This window comes from Rhopalosiphum padi, chromosome 1 (assembly GCF_020882245.1).
Source record: "Rhopalosiphum padi isolate XX-2018 chromosome 1, ASM2088224v1, whole genome shotgun sequence".
NCBI lineage: Eukaryota > Metazoa > Arthropoda > Insecta > Hemiptera > Aphididae > Rhopalosiphum > Rhopalosiphum padi.
In genome coordinates, this window is record NC_083597.1 from 71482729 (window position 1) to 71503639 (window position 20911).

The 20911-nt window shown below is 26.3% G+C and overlaps 1 protein-coding gene across 1 annotated transcript in view; it reads right to left on the bottom strand.

Annotated features, from left to right (window-relative positions):
- The window catches only part of LOC132917029 (metal cation symporter ZIP8-like), a 37041-nt gene that overhangs the window by 11417 nt on the left and 4713 nt on the right, over window positions 1-20911 (bottom strand). Inside the window, exons 2-7 of the mRNA XM_060977540.1 lie at window positions 12816-12951; window positions 12576-12748; window positions 11362-11487; window positions 11147-11272; window positions 10868-11033; window positions 10376-10560 (exon numbers count right to left, since the gene is read on the bottom strand). Of these exons, the coding sequence (XP_060833523.1) occupies window positions 10376-10560; window positions 10868-11033; window positions 11147-11272; window positions 11362-11487; window positions 12576-12748; window positions 12816-12951 (912 nt within the window). The remainder of the gene's footprint in view (window positions 1-10375; window positions 10561-10867; window positions 11034-11146; window positions 11273-11361; window positions 11488-12575; window positions 12749-12815; window positions 12952-20911) is intronic.

The following is a 20911-nucleotide window of genomic DNA, read 5'->3' on the forward strand; positions in this document are numbered from 1 at the left end:
ATAAGTATGTGGACTACGACAAGTACATCGCGTAAAGAGTATACCAAATACCTACACGGGGTATGAGCGGCGGGAAGGTTAGGTTAGGCTGCCGATTCAATCCGACTTAACGGACTGGAAAAGGTCGGCGTTAATAATTTATTTAAAGCCACAGCTCAGTCGAAGTAAAAATGCTATTTCCAAAGACAGTGAGTATATTATATTGTACCCGTGTACATAAATACATAAATATATATTGTACATAATCCGTATACTACAAGCTAGATAATATACTAAATATAAATAACATACAGCTACATGTATAACTATTATATTATATATATATATAGTTATTTAAATGATGAGGAAAATTTTTATTTTAAGCTTTTACTTTTTTCCTTATAAGTCATTTAACTGATCTGTTATGACCGCTTAAATGTTGGGATGATCACTAAATTATTAATGATTTAATTCGATTCGACACATAGTAGGTACTGTATAGTCGAGTAACGGCAATTCGAACCCGAATAAAATTAAATCGACCCCGGTGGACTATTTTTTAAATATATATAAGATATAAAGTTTAGAAGTCAAAATTATATCGATCTCAAATGATTTCAAGTAAGATACCTACTTATCACTCACACACTTAATTGTTAAGAATGTTGCATGTTATATTCGATAAACAATATTTTATAGGTACTACATTTCTTCAAATCACATAACTTATTTGAATTTTTATACAATATAAACATATTTGTAATAATAAATATTACATTTATTAAAACGTATGCAATATACGACCAATAATACGTACTTGAATAAGTAATATTCAAACTAAAATTTACCGTGAACTGCACACGTGTATTGATAAAATTCAATATAGCCTCAACTACAACAATAACATTGCACAAGAAAATGTAATTAAAATAAAAGTACAGACATATACAACAACTCTTAGTTGTACCTATACAATATTATTATATGTAAAACATTTCTAATGGCATTGAATTCATTTAGAATATTATTAAGATTAATGTGTTATTACGAGTCAACGTCAACGGTATATTAAACAAAACGTTTATAAAATATTAATAAAGCACCTAAATCAATGCAAAAGTTATCGTTCAAAGTAGTTAGGTATGTTTTTACCGGCATAATAGGTATATATATATATATATACACATATTAATTTAAAGTTTTTAAAAACATTATTTTTATATTAAGCAAATACAATAAAAAACAGATACTTAAATCTAAAGTTTATTTATCGCAGAACTTAACATCTGGTTGTTTATTTATTCCTTTATTACTATAAAAAAAAATTTTAATAGTATAATCTGAATATGATTTGTGGTAAGAAATTTTTTCTTCTTCTCAAATTTAAAAGTGATTTTTTGCAAATAATTCTTACACCTAATATTTATAAGTTATAGATATATAATTTCTTCTAGTTTATATTTTATTACATTTCTAAAAAACCATAATTTATTAGATACTAAGTTTTCAATATTCATCTAATATAATGTATATATCTATAAATCTATATTATCATAGACCATATTATCTACTTGTAGAAAACTTTTAATATTTATTAAATAGCTTTTAATTATACCATAGTAAAAAGATTTTTCTCTCTCTTTTTTATTTCGTCTATTATACAGTGAAACTTCCATGTAACGAAATCGAATAAGCAACAAAAAAAATTGTAATATGGAGGAATTCGTTAAATAAAATTATGTATTCATTAACAAAATAACAATAAATGTCATAGTTCTTAAAAATATTTCGTTAAACCAAAAATCTCGTAAAATGGAAGTTCGTTATATGGAAGTTTCACTGTATTATTTATTTACTAAACATTTTAATATTTCTATAATCTATATATATATTTTATAACTAATTTTAAAAATATTTCATTTGTATACACTTGAACTCACTAAAACAGAGGTATCCAAACTTTTTTATTCGATGACTATATAAAAAAATAAAAGCTATTAGTTAGCCAAAATGATATAAACAAGTATAATTTTTAATTAAATTATGATACAAATGATAATGCCTGTTACATGCAGTATGCAATATATGATGAGGAATATATACGATAAAGATTTGTGACATACGTATTTTTAAATTTATCATTTTCGTTCGGAGGAGTGGGTATAAGATATGTTTGCAGGCCAATTTTGACCCATGGGTTTTAGATTAAAAACCCCTGCAAAACATAATCTATCAATAAATAACATTTGTCATATAAAATCAAGTTTTATTATTTTTATATACTTTTTTAATAGTTATTTCAACTATTTAAGTATGAGTATTTGTATTCATAAACTTAATTAACAAGTATAATTTATTATTAGACATGGCATACGAATACAGATAATAATTTCTTTACTAATGGGTTATGATACGAATATTTAACGTGTAAAATAGAAACTATACCGATCAAACTTTTAAACATTTTTCAAGTCAATGAATAAATTATATATTTAAATTAACTTTAAATAATATTTAACTTTAGTTTAAAAAAGTTATGTGAAAATTTAAAATTCTTTTGAACGAGAAGTAAATAATAATTTAACCACTACACTGCAAATAATAAAATAATGTTACTCAATAAGACACGATAGGTAAAAATAATAATATACCTTCCTATGTGTTCACTTCCAAAAGTGAACATTTTTATTTTCATTATTAATTACGTTGATTTTTTTTTTATCATTAGACAAAAATCATGGGAGTATTTAAATATTAAAATAGTGTAAACAACCATAAAAAATAAGTGAAGGATCAAATAATTTGGACCAACGACATCATAATATATAAAGAGGTTGAGCGTATATCATTTCAAAATAAAATACAAGTGTACCGGAATGTTTTAAATAATTTTTTAGTCCACCATTGTTTTATATATATTGTTTAACGCTCCTCAATAAGCACTACTGATTAAAGGTTAAAGAAGGTTTTATTTTTATCTTTTATTATTTTTTTCGTTTTCAGCAAACAACTCTTAAGTATTATAGCACTACACAATTTTACGTTTGAAATTTTAAAAGAGGTTAAAAAACTATTGTTACAACATTGTATCCTTACTTCATAGATAGTATACAATGTAGAATATTTGCTGTTGAGCACGAGTTAAATATAGAAGAATTGTATTCTACTTTTCTAACAGTATATTATGTATCTTTAGCATTATTTTAGCTGTAGATATCTAATTTTATATTTTCGTAAAAACAATAATTTGAAATAAAATAAAAATATGATCAGAACTCTGATACGGGCATTGGACACTGAAAATCCAAGTAATAATATAAAAAGCTAGCAATTATGACTCTGCGTATAATATTATTATTATAGCCAAGATCCATATAGAATCATTTTCCAACGTTAATTTCATGGTTGACTTTAAACGTTGAATTTCTATGTTCGAAACATAAGTAAAAGAAAACAAATCCAGGGTTATTTTATGAAATTTTTTAAGATAATATGTTAAATATTTTCTGATTATTTATATGAAATTGGGTAACTTTTGTAAATAACGATGGATTTTAAAACATTATGTTTGTAAGAATAATTTTACCAAAATTAGTTAAAACTCATATTATCATACTATATCTACTTAATAACCACTTAAAAAATATCATTTTATTTATTTTAGACTGATAATGTCTCCACTTTCCAAACGCCAGAAGATAAAGCTGTATCATGTGATTAGGTACCTATCCCCATAGTTAGACATTGTCAAAGATAAAATGTTAGAATCAACATCGAAAAATAATATTGGGATAGATTTAAGCGAAGAACGAACAATTGAGATTGACAACAACAATATTAGTTACTGCCTTAAAAAACGTATATATGATGAACTCGAATTAAATCTTTTTACTTCTCCTAGAATACCTGATAAAAATGATGTATTTCCAAGAATAACAACTATAAAAAAAAATTTTAGTTCAATTGGTTAGAACGTTTTCTCTTGCTTTTATACTCAAAAATTAATAATAGTGATGCAATTGAAAATATTGTGTAATATTTTATCGATAATTTGGAGGTAAAGGCAATCATTAAAAATGTTTCACTTTATTAGTCAAACCATTTACTAATTGAAAACACGATTAAGTAAAACAACTTAATAATTTTATGGCTGTTCGTTCGAAAAATCAACAAAATATTACAAAAAAATTAGAATCAATACGTGCTGCTTAAATCAGTACAAATTTTAAAAGATTTATTCCGATTATATAAATCATAATATCTTGTAGTCGGCAAAAAAATAGCTTTTCGCGCCACTAATGATTCCAGACTATCATAAAATGCCCAACACAATGATGACAATTTGTATGCTTTACTACGAATACGTGGTTCATATGTTGATAAAATAAATACTTAATTGACTACTTAGAAAATAAAAAGTTCAATATTTTTTATTGCGTGCCTCTTGATACAGAATAATTTTATAGACATTTGAAAAAAAATTAACAAGAACAAATAGTTGAAAAAATAAACAAATTCAAGTATTTTTCAGTATTGGTTATTGAAACAAATAATGCTGTATCTCGCTTAAAATAATTATCATTACATATACGGATATACAGTATGTGGATCAAATTATAGATGTAAGAATAATTTAAATATATATATATACATTTGTTAAAAGAAGATTTTTTACATTTTATACTGGTTTAGAATACAGCAAGACAATATTTGGCAATAGTAATTTTATAAAATTTAAATATGCTTGGTATTAATAGTTAGTACATGTTAGGACAAGTATATTACGGAGCAGCATCTATGAGATTTAAAGGCGTACAATCTATGATACGTGAAAAATACCCTACTGTCTTATACGTACAATGCAGCACATGTTCCTTAAATTTAACTAGCCCATTCTTAAAATATTCATCACATACGTAATTTTATCGGATCAATAAAATCAAACAGGAATTCAAACAGAACTCAGTTGTTAAAAATTAAAATTAAAGAATTTATTTCCAAAACAAAATGGACTAAATTAACATCCATATGCGAAACTTGTTGGATCAAAAACTATGATAGAATTTCCAGATAACGCTACTGTCGAAACTTAAGAGGAACTTCAGTTATTTCAAGACATGATCATCAAAAGAACTTAATCTATATCGTAGCACTACAACTAGTGATTTCGTTATAAGTTTAGTGACAGCAAATACACTATTATTTGACATTATCTTTATGGAAAGTATTGCAAACAGTAACATGTGATTTTAACGAAGCCGTTCAATATATTATTGAAGCAGTAATAATTGAAGTCAAAGATATTCGAACCAATATAAGCTAAGTGTTTAAAGAAATATTTCAAAAATCAGAAAATTGTTAAAGTTGATAGATGAAGAAGATCGCATTAAAATTCCAAATTTTAAAAATAGAATTAACGTTAACTGTCTAGAAAAATTTGACTTAAGCTGTGTTCAGTGAAACCCTGAAATTCCTAACATATAGGAATTCAAAAAAAAATGTAGAAAAAGTTATTCGAATTTTTACTAGGTACAATTAACCATTTAACAATAACAGTAATGAAAAAAATTAGTATGTATTAATTATTCAATCTGGTATAGACGTAATGATTTGATTTTTATATGCGGTTATTTAGTATGATCTCCTTTTTTAATGATATACTATTTGGATTATGCTTAGGTATTTTAAGCAAGTATAAATTAATTTTCTCGGAAAAACCATTAAGTTGAGAGTAATAGCGATAATAATAAAATTATAATATTATTTATATTGTTACTAATTTTCCGATAACAACATTATTTATTTATTTTTATTATGTACAAGATGTATCTCGGGTGTAAAAATAAATAATAACCAGTATGTAATAAACTTTATTACATATTTATTTTTATAACCATTTTTCGATCGCGACATTATCTTTAGAACTGCCGATTATTTTTAAACAGGTATATAGTGACTATCGCGAGTCGACGTCGCGGCTTAGTCTTGTGCGGAAACTCAATATATGCACATAAAAACACTGTGACACTTAACGTATTAATGTCAGCGATTGAGCGTATGTAGCACATAATAATATTGCCGATATGAATAAACAAAATAAGTTAGATTTCTTTTTAAAAAATCCAAAAGCTAGTGACAATACTACTGCTGAAGACCTATTAACGAGTAATTTAAACGAGAACGAAAAATTGTAAATATCCCTCTACTTAGCTTTTGGATTCACATATATAAAGATGATTGCGTAATTTTTGGTATCGCTTCGCATAGCAAAATATAATAAAAATTTGAAGACTTAATTATGCGTTGTACAATAGATGCCTGTCACACACTTTTAGGAAATAATACTGTTAATACAAAACGAATGATACTTTTTTATAATGATACCATTTCAAATCGCATAACTACGAAGAACGATGATATTTATCAACAATTTAAAAAAATAATAATAAGGTCAAAAATCTATAATATGCTCTTGTCTCGTTATTTCTTAAGTTCTGGTTTAAACATTTCGGTATGCATCTAAATTTGTACTGATAACGCGACCAAATGACTAGCAAGCATACAGGATTAGTCGCGAAAATAAAATAATAAATAGCGCCAAGTATAAAAAAAAACATATTGTATGAAACACCGAGAAATATTTTCAAATAAAATAATAAGTGCTGAGTTATAACAAGTATTGACAACAGCTGTTAAAACAGTAAATTTTATAAAATCCTACACTCTTAATTCACAACTGTGTTCAATGTTATTCGATGAAATGAGATTCACACATGAACTGCTATTACTGCATGTCTGCATGCAGTACTTCTAAGTCAAATTAGAGTATGAAATTATATTATCATGCACACATATTTCAACTTTTAAACAACGAGCTAAACCTATCTCTTCAGAAAACACAGAACACCATATTTTACAGTAATTATTATTATAAGAAAATAGAAGAGCAAAAAAAAAAATTAAGCTGCGGGTCACAAGAATTGAAACAACTGTTTCGATATATTTAGTACTTTAATGGAGTTTATGAGTGGTGTAAATGATATGAATGAAGATGACAATTTTACTCAACTTAAACTTATTATTGTTGATCTCTTAAAAATATTGTTTTAATTTAAAGAGCGATTCCCTTCAAACCAAGACACAATAGAAGTTTTTTTATGAATTTTGGATTCATTAGAATTCAATGACTTAATAAAATACTTTATCTATGAATAACGAGGTATGTTGATAGATTTTTTTTTTAAATATCACGTTGAAAAACTTGAAAAACAATTCATCACTACATAAATTTTGTACTTACGTCCGTAGCGAATACGAGCTGTTAAATCAAAAGGTATTGAACGTCCTACTTCCTTTTCCTTCAACGTATTTGTGTGAAAGTGATGACTTCTCGACAGTCACTGTAACCAAGACTAAATATCGAAATAGGTTGAATTTGATACTGACACTAAGACTTTTATTAACAAATCTTACTCCAGACATTGATAATATATGTAATTACATGCAAGCTCATCTATCCTATTAAGATTCATGCACTTGAAATATAGTTTATTTATTATATTTCTTATTATCAATACCAGATAAAATGTTACCTTCTCCTAGTTTGAATGAAACTTAATTAAATAATTTAATTATATATTTCTGTATTGTAATGTTGCCGTTTTTGTTATATTTTCTCTGTCCTCTTTTTTTTGATAAGTTATTAATATTAATTTTCATAGAGGTTCAGCAGAAAAAAATATTGTTGTTTGATGTTCCGTGATCTCAAAAAGTTTAATAAAATGTTGGTCTAGAAGACTATTTCCGTATTGCTATTGCTGTTTCTTTTTACGGCGATTTTATATAACAATTGAAGGATAGATTTTCAAATCATAAGACAGTTTTGTCTTCTTTGTACTTATTAACACCGAAAATGTGTGGTAAAATTTCAATATCAGCTACAGATTTTAACTTGTATTCTTACTTTATAAACATTGATTCACTATCTGTAGAAATAAAACTATGGAATAAGAAATGGATCACCTACCCTCAAAAGAAACGTACAAGTACAATCAATGACTCTCAAAACAACTATAACTCTGTTTTTTTCAAATTAAGATATTTTTGTTTAAGTCGATAGCTTCCTAATAATTTGTAGTTTTCTATACTAAAATCAATTAATTTTTATATTTTAAACATTTAAACGTAAAAAAAATGGTTTACCCACTCTCCCGTAATATTTTATCAGTTAGGTACAGCCTTGTATATTATTATATATTACTTGGATTTCTCACTTCTTTTTATATCAATACATTTATGAAGTATATAGTTGATAAAATATAATAAATGTGCTGAAATACATATTTGTGTTAGCTTAAGATGCACTATAGAAAGTTTCACAACTAAAACCAAATCCCCATTAAACTATCTACTCAAAGGAACAAACTTATAATTCCTGATAATGTATTTTAGGTTAAAGGTTAGATGAATTTTATTTTAAAACTGATACATTAAAACTGATATACTAAAATGACGTACAATATAACAACGAACTATATATTTAATTAAAATATATAATATTGTGTAGTATTATTGAAGTTATCATTCAATACTTAGTAACTAGGTATTTGAATGAGAAAATAAATATACTTACACGTCATAATAATTTAAAAAGTAGAATAGTATAAAGTTTATAGCAATCAAAACAAAGTCAATAACCACGGCCTGTAACAAATAAGCCCACGGACTCAATGTAATCCACGTTTTATATTTGTTGAACAAATTCAGAGCAACGAATTATATTGGTTTCAATAATGTAATTTTTCTTAAAAACTAAACTAAAATTTTTTCAAGCTAACAAACATTTATTATTATTTGTAATAAATAATAATTATTATATGTAATAAAATAATATGATTTGGATTTTCTAGAAAATGTATTATTATTCTGTAAGTACACAATTTTTATTATTTAATTTCATATACAAATAAATACTACCTAGTACCTAAGTACTTTTTACGTGATCTATTCGAAATTCATATGATTTTGAGAATAAAGAAGGTTATAAATTAATAATTTGTATTTTCGAATTAGATGGTGAAAATATAAAGGTTTAATACCTTAGTGTCATTATTAATTTTACTCTGATTGAGTATATTATAATATCAGTTAAGATACACCAGTTCTATCGAGGAAAGTAAATATATATGTAGGTATAATACAAACATGCCTGTAAGCTGCTTCCGAACTCATCTGGAATTTAATAATATTTAGGGTAGCTGAATTTCGTACATACCATAAGTTTAATATAATAACATCTTCAGTGGCGTTGTAAACCCAGCCATAACAAAAGCAACTTGCTTTTTTTTATTATTATAACATTTTAATTTGTATTCATTGAATTAATTAAATTATTTAATATTTAATTAGACTAATAATCTGTTATTATGTAATGTAATAACGGTTATAAATTTTTAAGGAATCTAATGCAATCAAGGGTTGAAATATTTGAAATATACTTAAAGAAAACAATTTTAATAATATTTAAAGTTGTTTCAATACATTTTTCAGTATTTTTCACGTAATCTAATTTCATATTAACATAATATGATAAATAGACGAAGTAAGAATTCATAAAAACAGTATTTTTCTTCATTAACATACTAACTTATAAAAATTGATAATTTGTGAAAAATTGAATCACAGCTTACTTTAAAAACTTAAAATTAATATTTCTGAAGGTTTAAAAATATAATCAAAAATTGAGTTTATGCGTATTAGTCGTTATTTGGAGATAACCATTAAAAAAAAAAATTAACAACTTTTTAAAATATAAATTTATATCTATATGTTTAATAATAATGTGAAATGTTACATTGAGCTTAAAAATGTAGACAAAAATATTATAAGTCTTTTTTATAGGTTCCTATGTCAGCTCAAGTTGTTATTACTCCTGTAGATTTCTAGTAGGCAATTATATATACAACACGTACACAATACTACCTATACAATGTACAGATATATTCAAAACGTTTTATGTTTGAAACTACAATTAAATAAAATGTTAGTAGATAGTTATTTATTAATCATTGTGATGACATATATGAAAATATTATTTATGTAAATTGGGTCAACACAATATTATTTTGTTTTTACAAGTAGAGTTTTTGAGAATTATTTCCCTAGAGAGTATTGAAATTGAATAATAAAAACATAATAAAACAACCTAAAATAATTAATTTAAATTAATTTCTCGCGAAAACAATGTTTTTTCTTACCATACCAAAATGTTTGGAATAATTATTATTATAATAATTACTGTAGTCTGCTACTTTTATTGGGGTGAAGTTTCAAACGTTAAAAGTATCGAATTCAGTTTAATTAGAGTAATGATTTACACAATAATGTATTGACTTACCAAATGTGTTAAGGTAATGAACAGGAACAGTCCACCGGCGAAAGCGAATACAAACCCAGAATATTCCATGTTTCCCAAACAAATACCAATCACCAAACCTATAAACGCTGTACAAGCCGACAGGAAATTAAATGATAAAGCACGACGGAACGACATGCCGGACTGAATTAATATAGCGAAATCTCCTAAAAAATAATACACTTTTATCATAACAATAAGCAATAATTGTAACAGCACAAATTATTATTTTCATATTTTGGGTTTATAACACACCCGACAATTTGTCAAGAGGTGGATATCATGGAAAATATTATTATTTTTTATTTTTAATATCGTTTTAACTTGTTGTCGGATATCCCAGATCTGAGAAAACGATATTATTATTTATTATAACGCTCAATGATGCAGATGAGTGATTAGGTGAAACGAAACTTAATAATGTGCGCAGTTATATGTTGGACTTTGTATCATCGGTACAAAGTGTGTACTTACCGATTTCATGAGGGAATTCCTCGCACGCAATTGCAATCGATATGGAAATGCCGGTTGTAACATTTTCCGAGAACGCAGCACCGATCGACATGCCATCGATTATGTTGTGTAGACTGTCGCCGAAAAGCACCAATAGAGCTAACGTCGAAATCGGGCTCTTGCCGTCCTAAACAGACAGATGTATTTATTATATATACAAAAATATGATGTTATTTTATATAGTCGTCACGAATCCGCGAACAAGAACGTCACGTCTTTTACTTATCCATACGCGCGTACCGTAGATTTATTTGTCAATTTGTGACTGTGGCTATGACCGTGACCGTGACCTTGCGATATTTGTTTCATTTCTGTCCCATTGCCATTGTTGAGCTGAAGTGACGGCGATAGTTCGTCGATGCCGATCTATAAACCTCATAATATTGTATTAATCGTCTAAATCAGAAGGAAAGAGAAAAATGTATATGAAATGAAATTATAAACCGTACTTGTACCTTCTTTTCTTCTTTGTAGAAAATGATGCCGGCTAACGTTTCGATCATGTATAATCCCCACAAGCTCAACCACATTATAAGAGCCGTGTGTCTAAAGTCGGGAAACGACTCTGCTATTTTGAACGCCTGGAAATTTTATTGAACAAAATTAATTATTTCATAATCTAGTTTGATAATTTTTCAAATCACATCAACATTTAAAACTATTAATATACAATATATGACTAACTAGTAGTAAACTAGTAAATGGCATAATATTATAATATGTATTATACACATATTATATGTACGTAAATATATTTCAATTTTTGATGTTTTTTACCATATTCACACATATTACCTAATATTATAGGTTTGATATTACCTACTTTGGCAATAAAACTATGCATGGTGATAGATAGGTTTCCCGGGGTTATCAGTATAGATGTGGAAAAAATCATAATATTAAATTGCTATGAATTTTTATAAATCATAAATATTATTCATCTTTCAGTTCTTATTAGTTACAATAATATAAATTTGTTTAATACTTTTAATGACTATTTTCAGTGATCAACAATAAAGACCCATACATTAAAATATAATTCTATATTACTAGCTACAAACTTTATTTAAAAATGTATTATGTTCGAATATAAGAGAAGAATTCAATTTAGTTGGAGTGACTTAGATATTTAAGTGTCCTGACATATTTTAAAGATGTATTTCTGCGAATAAATAGCAATTCTGTTAACATTAATTATCACATTATTATTTGCTAAAAGCAATTACAAGATACTAGTATTAATGTTTGGTGAATATTTTAAGTCAATAATTATTCATTTTGTCAAAAACTGTTTTTTATAAATATTCCCTTTTTACCAAAGTTTTTTCCTGATTTAGAAAAATACAGGGATTTTTTTTACTTTTGACTTAAACTGCCAACTAGATCCCATTTTCTAAATTAAAGTATTTTTCTATAGTAAAAGTAGAGAACACAAAAAATATAAAAATTCAAATTTAAAAAAAAACAGATCGTTGTAAAATCAATGCATTTATCGGTGAAAATAGATTTTTACATTATTCAGCATTCTCACAGCGTAGCGCACTTTCCACGTAAAAGTTTATTAATATTAATTATTTATATACAATGTGTATGTTAGGTATATATTATCCATTTAAATTTATTTACGTTAATATAATACTATTCTATATTAATATCAAAAAACGCTTACTTCTGGTAGAAGTTGGAATACAGCTGAACTTGATAATGACCCTGTGGCTAAACCCAAAAGAATTCTCATGACAGTTTTCTTTCGATTTGGGTCATTGAGTAGTGGCCAAAATATTGCACCAACGAGCCCCGATAAACTTATAATGCCAACTGCCACTAAACCTCCAATCCAAGCTATAAAACAATTACATGACCGTCTTACAAAATTAGGTATACTTTAAAAACTTACGATTTTACTAACCTTCAGCATTCGTGGACCTTCTAGGTTGTGATATCGGCACTTGGCTTTCTGGAATCTCCATTGCTTTGATCGGATAATTTTCTTCATAACTAATAAACTCAATTGTGCATGCGTTTGGTCTCGATGCATTATCACACTGAAAATATGATAACATATAGTAAAATGTATACAATATAAAATTATTTCATCTTTATGATTTTTTAATAAATCAATTTTCATATTGAAATATGCATAAATGAGTTAGAACATAATAAAACATTTAAGAAATTAAGTAATTATAAACACCAATCCATGAGTAGACATTTCAAATAATATTATATTACACATTTAACTCTACGAGATATTTTGTTGGTCACCAACTGGCGGACCGCGAACACTTTTTTACGGACCTTTATTCGCGGAATAGATTTTAAAATTTTTATAAAATAAATAAATAAAAACTATAAATGTATGCCTATTATGATACCTATTATTATAATTTGGCAAATGCATAAATAAATCAATAAATATAAATAGTAATTAAAAATTAATGTATTTATTAACATGTGTAAAAATCATTAAAACTGTTTGGGGCCGTGGTCAGTTTGGTAAGTTCCAAAACGGAACTCCGTAGAAATTAGTAGGTGAGTGGTGACCCTGGTCTATAAGCTGTATATTTTATTGTTCAAATTCAATCAGAGGATCGCCACTCAGAAATGCTAGTTAATTGTATTATGCTATATTATGCTATATTATGCAATACAGGTGAAGTAGATTAAGCATGCAAAGTTTTTAGTTTTAATATTGTATGTAAAACATGATTACATCTGCACCTAATCGTTAAATCATATTTATTAATTTATTGTGTAAACATCAAATAATTACATTAGACAATATTATTACCAAAGAAGTATTGGTATACGGAAACATCACTCATACAATCAAGTATGTTCATATTCGAGATTTATTTGTCCTTATCTTTAAAAAAATATACTTAAACGTTGGTATTTTTCAATCACGTTTAGCACTTGAGCTTATCAAACTAATTACTGATAAATAAAGAATAAAAACCGTTTGTTTATAAAACGTCGTAATAAGTATTAGACGATGATTTACAACTAAATATATAAAATACGATTTCACGGTAAATCAGTTATTATTAATATGCAGTATGCACTTAATAGTAATAATCTGACTGTATAATATGGACACAACAAAATATTATCTTAATTCGATGTTTTATTTGTATTATTAAAAACGCGTACGTGCCAAAACTCAACCATCATCCGTATGCGCAACTGTTAAGTCCTAAAAAAAACTAATGATAAAATCAAAAACCAACCCCTCAAAAATAACGACAAGTTAACATCTCCATCGATAAACAGTCACGTAAGCCTTTGGGAGTAAAAACTTTCATTATAATAAATATTTTGAGCCATACAAAAAAAACTGAAAATTATTGTATGTTATAAGTAAGTAAGTACTTACTATAGGATTATGTTAAGTCGAATTGTTGTCTCCGTTTATCATACCATACACGTAACATAACATAAGTCATGAATTACATTTTCTAGAATGATGCATTTATTAAGTTAATTATTGACCTATTATTAAAATTAAAGATGAGAATATTATTTTTCAATATAATAACTTTTTTCTATATTGTTATATTGCAATTAAGTTATATATTTAAAATAATATAAAAATTAAATACGCAGTACAAGTTTGCTTTATTATTTCTAGGAAAAAAATATAAGATTAGCTTTTTTAAATACAATTATGTACTAGTTACACTTTTATAATTTTGAATAGTCGACAAATTCGATGAACATAAACAACCGTAAGTTAGGCACTCGTTTCACTTCACTTATTGTGACGTGGAAATAGTGATGTCAGTGATTAATATGATATAACATTTAAAAGCAACAATAAATCATCGTCTTAAAAAAAATATTCAACACAGAGTTCAGTCGATACCATTGCCTTATTGTCAAGTATCAACATTTTAAGATAGTTATTGTTAATTAATTATATAAAATCATAAATTTATCTATATAATATGTAAAACTACAAAATCAAGATATTATGTTTAAGATGCATTTCATTACCTACTTATGTACTCTACACTATGGTTTGTTACTATTGACTATATATCCATATAAACATTTATATTTCATCAATAGTTTGTATAACAAATTTAGTTGTTATACAAATTGTTGTTGTAAGATTGGTATAAAATATAGTAAGTGAAAACACTTAATATTCAAATTTAAAGCAAATATGTTCCTATACAGTATACATAAACAGCAATATTTCTTAAGTGTTAATATAATATGCAATTCTGACAATATCATTAAAGTCAAGTTAATATAACACTTAATAATGTAATTCTACACCCCACTCGTAAAATACCGTACAATTCGTGAAATGGATAAAATTCAGTTGTTCTGAACACTGTTTTAAATATTATAAGACATGAATAATAATGATACTTCAAATTATTCTGAGTTTTTATAAATTTGAATTATTAATTAAATATTTGACATTTGTTTTATATATAAACCGTAATTTTAGGAATCATTTTGATGGTATTTTATTAATTTTGATTATATATTTCAAAACTGCAATAGTTCATTATAAATCAAGATATTCGAAAACTAATTCTAAGTGTAGGTATCGATACCTCAGTTTATTAAAGTGACTCTTGTAGTCTTGTGTTTAATACTTTAAAACATAAATGCAACTAATGAGAGGGGAGAAGCACAATCCGATCGATGTGTTATAAATTATAATATTATACCTACGAAGCTATTATACATTTATACCGTAGTAATAATATAAGTATTTATAGGTAGTTATAATACTTAGTAATAATATTAATAATTACTCTTAATCAAATAAATTCTATCATATTGTTCTTAGTGTTCTAGTACAGTTTTTCATATAGGTAGAAGATACTAATAATAAATATACAAGTACCTAATATTTATAATATAATTATTATTTATATAATGTACCAAGCCCACGCGACGTGGTTCACGATAAAATGTTGTACACTCCACACACATAATATTTATCATCACCCAAGACAATGATATCACTACAGTGTGGACAGTGTGGTACTGACCTTACGAGTATAAGGCAATAAACTTAACTATGTACAAGACATTTGTACTTTTTAGTGATCTATAAAGTATATTTATAATATGTTATCAAGTTTTTTATTGATCTATTTTATCGGTGATAATTTTAATATCAGTTAGGTATAATATATATAATTTTTTTCTGTATTTCATCTATATTCATATATTATATTCTCATTTTACAACATAATATAGGTAGTATAAATGGAATTTGATTCAGAAAAAATAGTTATTTACTAATTATAGTATAGATCAAGCCGATGAAGCAAATAAACCAATACTTACATAATATGTATAAATGTATAATTTTAAGATTACAAAAGTGTGCATGTGAATAAAAATGGACATTAGCATGTTGCCGCGAAAGTCTATATAAATTTTTATTTTATTTAAAAGTGTTTGTTTATTATTGAAAATAATAATTACACTAATACTTCTGCCAATCAGTATGATAAATGTAAGAAAAATATCGGATATATTTTCTTAAATTTATTATAATTTTAAGTTTATATTTAATTAAGCTGTGATGAGATTAAAGGTATTGAACGTTGGTAAAGTTTATTACAAAGTTAACCTTAAGCTTTCATGTGCTCTTCAATTTGGTGGTCTGGCTTATTGTAAACAATTCTAAAATCGACACTTACACTGCTCTTTGAACTATTTCGAGCTCGTTATCGCGATCGTCTAGTTCGGATATTGAAAAGTGCTTTATCCAAGCAGGTTATTAACCTGGTTTGACAGAGGTTCTGGCTAAAGTATTTAATAAGTAATATAGATACCTATATGATGCACGTACCAAAAATCTGCTATAAGTCAATGCGAAAATGAGTTGCATTAACAGTATTAATTGTTACCACAGTTAAAATACCACAAAATATTAATGTATCAATTTAATCCAATTATGCGTACCAGAATAGCACACATATAAAATATTAAGAAAAAACTTAATCATCAATTAATCATTGAATCCGTCGATTAAACTGCAAATTTCAGTAACACTCAATAAGCACCATGAACATAATGTTCTAAAGCATTGTCCAGAAACCGTATGAACACCCAATCTCTGAACTAAACATTGGAGTTCATACATTTTGTCCGAACCGTTTATTGTCCGTCGTTACGTTTGAATATTTACAGCAAAGGTCAGCTTGGAAACACTTGAGTACCTACTCGACTTATAATCAAACAATATTTACAACTTTTTTTCGTTAAAATCTAAACCACAACACCTAAATTTAATTTATATAGTTCGAAAACCACGTATAAACTATTTAACATTTAACCACTGTAGTTATTATAAGCCAACTTTCGTCGTTAAAAATGTTACTAGGATAGACATAGAGGTTATGTTAGCCTATCAACAATGCAATACATATTACATTGGTTGAAAAGCATATACTATACACTATATTTGCATGAACCGCAATATCTTCTTGAATGTATCAATTATTTAAGTATATTAAACTTATATTTCCATTTTCCAATGTAATAATATTTAATGTGAAAAATGTCTTGTGAAAATCCAAATAAATTGTCGATACCAAAAATGGAACAAGTTTAATGCAAAGAAAACGAAATTATATATTATGATTAACGATCAAACAAAGCCGAATCTATTCATGTGAATCCTTTGGTTCGGTGACTATTCATAATCTATTCGAAAATATGCCACCAACTGAGTTATGGTATAAAATCAATATAGAATTAATAGATATACTCAATGTTTACCACAACCAACTTTATTTAGTAACGGAATAGTAATTACAGTATGCAGAAGATATTATAATGTTAACCTTACTATAATTTGCCTTTTTTTATAGGCGAATATTTTCAATGGACTTTACAATAGTGTTGTAACATGCGATTCATCGGATGTGAAAAAAAAATTTAAAAAAAATAGGAGAACGATGTTCTGCTCAATAGTCATTATCGATGTACAATTAATATACTAATTCTCAAAACGTCTATTGGTAGTATACACAACGGTTCACTACTGCTATACATAATACAGATAGATATTATAATAGCAAAATCCAAAAAACCCGTTGGAATACTACCTACTTTCTCTTGCTATGCCTATACTAGAAACAGGCCCGATGTAATTCTCGGAAATTAAACTTCATATTGACAAACTGGAATTCTTTTGGTAGTCAGAAATAGCGTTAAAAAACGCCTACTTGAAAATATTTAACATAAAACGGCATTATGCCTTGCAGAGCGAAGAACTACAATACAAAAACCTCGCCTATGTTAAATTCAAAAAAAAAAAAATCAAATTTACTTAAGATAAACCTGAAATTTATCACCGGTTATCGAATATATTAGCCATCTTACAAATAATAATACAAACAATAATACGCATCTAAACTCCACACCTGTAATATTACAAAATCTAATATGAAGATATTTTATGAAATTATCTTGAAACACTTTTATTTGCCTACCTAATTATAAACTCATCGAACTGTAAATATAAGTAATTATTACAGTTTATGTGTAAAACCACACATGAAAAGTAATAAATTATGTTATAATCAGCACTTCTAATGAAAATGAAAATTGTTTTTAACATACCTACATTTTCTTTAGTTCTTTCAAATAAATATAACAATATATTAAACAATTAAGTATCTATTTAAATAAACTGAATAATATTTAAAACAATAAAATATTAATAAAACTCATAAAATATCATGTTCCGCCATGTAATATGTACAACCTATTTTTGTAATTTGCTGTTCAATATATTTAACAAGTGAGAATTAAAAAAATAACAAACTATTATATTTAGTCACACAAAGTTATACTTCCATTTCCTATTGAAATTAACACCTGCAGTCTTATTATAATTTATTGTTCTTTTTTAATAACATAATTCAAGAATAATTGTATAAAAATCAATACAAATTCTTAATTAAATTTAAATTTTTAACGTTATAAACCATTTTACGTACATTTGTATACGTATTTATTTATATATTTGATATTATTTTAGGTACATTTGGACAAATATTAAACAACTCACAATAGGCTTCTGCCATTGGCCGATTTTCTAGTCAAAATTCTTTTCTGTGTGTTGAAGCTTACCATATTCGACGGCATTAGACATTTATATGCATGTGCGATGACCTAGGTATAGTAGGCATTGGGGGGCAGTCACTGGATGGGCTGATGGTCAACACTACAACCTTGAACTCGTCGTTGACCGACAACAGCAATGTCAAAACTCCACAGAAATCATGGCAAGCAGGTACATAATAATATTCAACAAACAAAATGTGGAGTGCGGGGTTTTAGGGGATTTCTTAGAAACACGACAGGATTGTATCACTATTATATAAGTTGCATGATAATCGTTTAACCCGTTTTACTGCGTGTGAATAACATTTTGAATCGCAGCAAAACATTAGGTGTGAAATTGTATTAGGAATCTAGTTTCTAATCATAATAAAAAAAAAGCCTGTAATTATTATTAATAAATACACTAAATAATTAATATGTAAAATCTATGTGGTTAATTTTAAATTATTGATACAACCTACTGTTAGCACTTCTATTTTATACTACTACTATACACCGTTATACCTACTAATAGTGTACCCAGTAATAATCGCAATGAAGAATACCATAATACGTATACAATTTTTGATTTTTAGTTTATCAAAACAGCACGTAAAATTCACGAATAATAATGCGCCTGTTTTTAAATATAATAATAAACAGTGAACCGTACTTATGGGAAACACGAAACATAATGTAATCTAATTTCGTGGTGAGTATGTTAAATATAGAAATACGTCGATACTAGCGCTATACTACAGAATCCTCATAAATCTTTAATTTTAGAAAAATTAGAATTATAGAATTATAATCTTATTAATTTAATTAAAACTTATAGAATAATAAAAATGGCCTAAATTAATAATTTTTGCATAAGTTTATAAATTAATTTAAAAATACTAATTTGCTATATTTGTAACAATATAAGTTATAACGTTCTCGAAAATAATATCAAATAATAAGCAAATATAATCTAGTATAGGTAACCTGAATCATTAAATATTCTTAATAAAGTGATTGTACATCCTAATTTGAAAATAAAGCTGTATCATTGTAAAATAAAATTATTAATCATCAAATATATAGAGGCACCTACAAATAGATGAATCAAATCCAATTATAAAAGATACTTAATACAAGAATGTAGGTACATATCATTACTTTCCTTCGTATTGAAATGTTAATCATATAGATACAGGTATTGACGTACAGTACAATATAATTAATAAGTTGCTATTATTATCATGTATCTTTACAATATTCTTCATATAGTGTTTAATAGGGACATAGCTTATGGCTTATTTGAGTAAAATGATTTACCACTTCCTCTTGCATATATTTTTGTTTATAATTTAAAAAATATTAAATTTACGAGTTAAAATCAGATAAATTCATCTTTAAATTTTGTAATAGATCAATTCACTTAAACTAACAACACAAAATTGACTCTACCTAAATCTGCTATTTTTTACGTTTATAAGACGGAGACGACGCAACGGATGTGACTTCTTCTTAACGTATTTATAAAAATGAATTATTGCCTCCTCAAAATTATTGTAAACACAAAATAATACTTCAATCAGATATTTGTTTTAAAAAAAAATTAGGTTTGGAAAAACTAAAAGGGTGAATCTAACCTAACCCACAACTTGGCTATAGATATATATCATCATATATGCAATCTGCGTTGTATCATAGATATTATATACTTAGATATTTTTATCAGCAATAACGTATTGGAAATGCTGAAGAAATACATTTTGGTCAAATAATATCAATTAATAAATACCTAGTTATAAAACTTCTAACTAACCGACTACAATAGCTATGAAGTATAAGATAAAAATTAAGCATACAGAACTAATCAGAGGTTTAACTAATTATTTAAATATGTTTCCCGTGTAACAATATTTT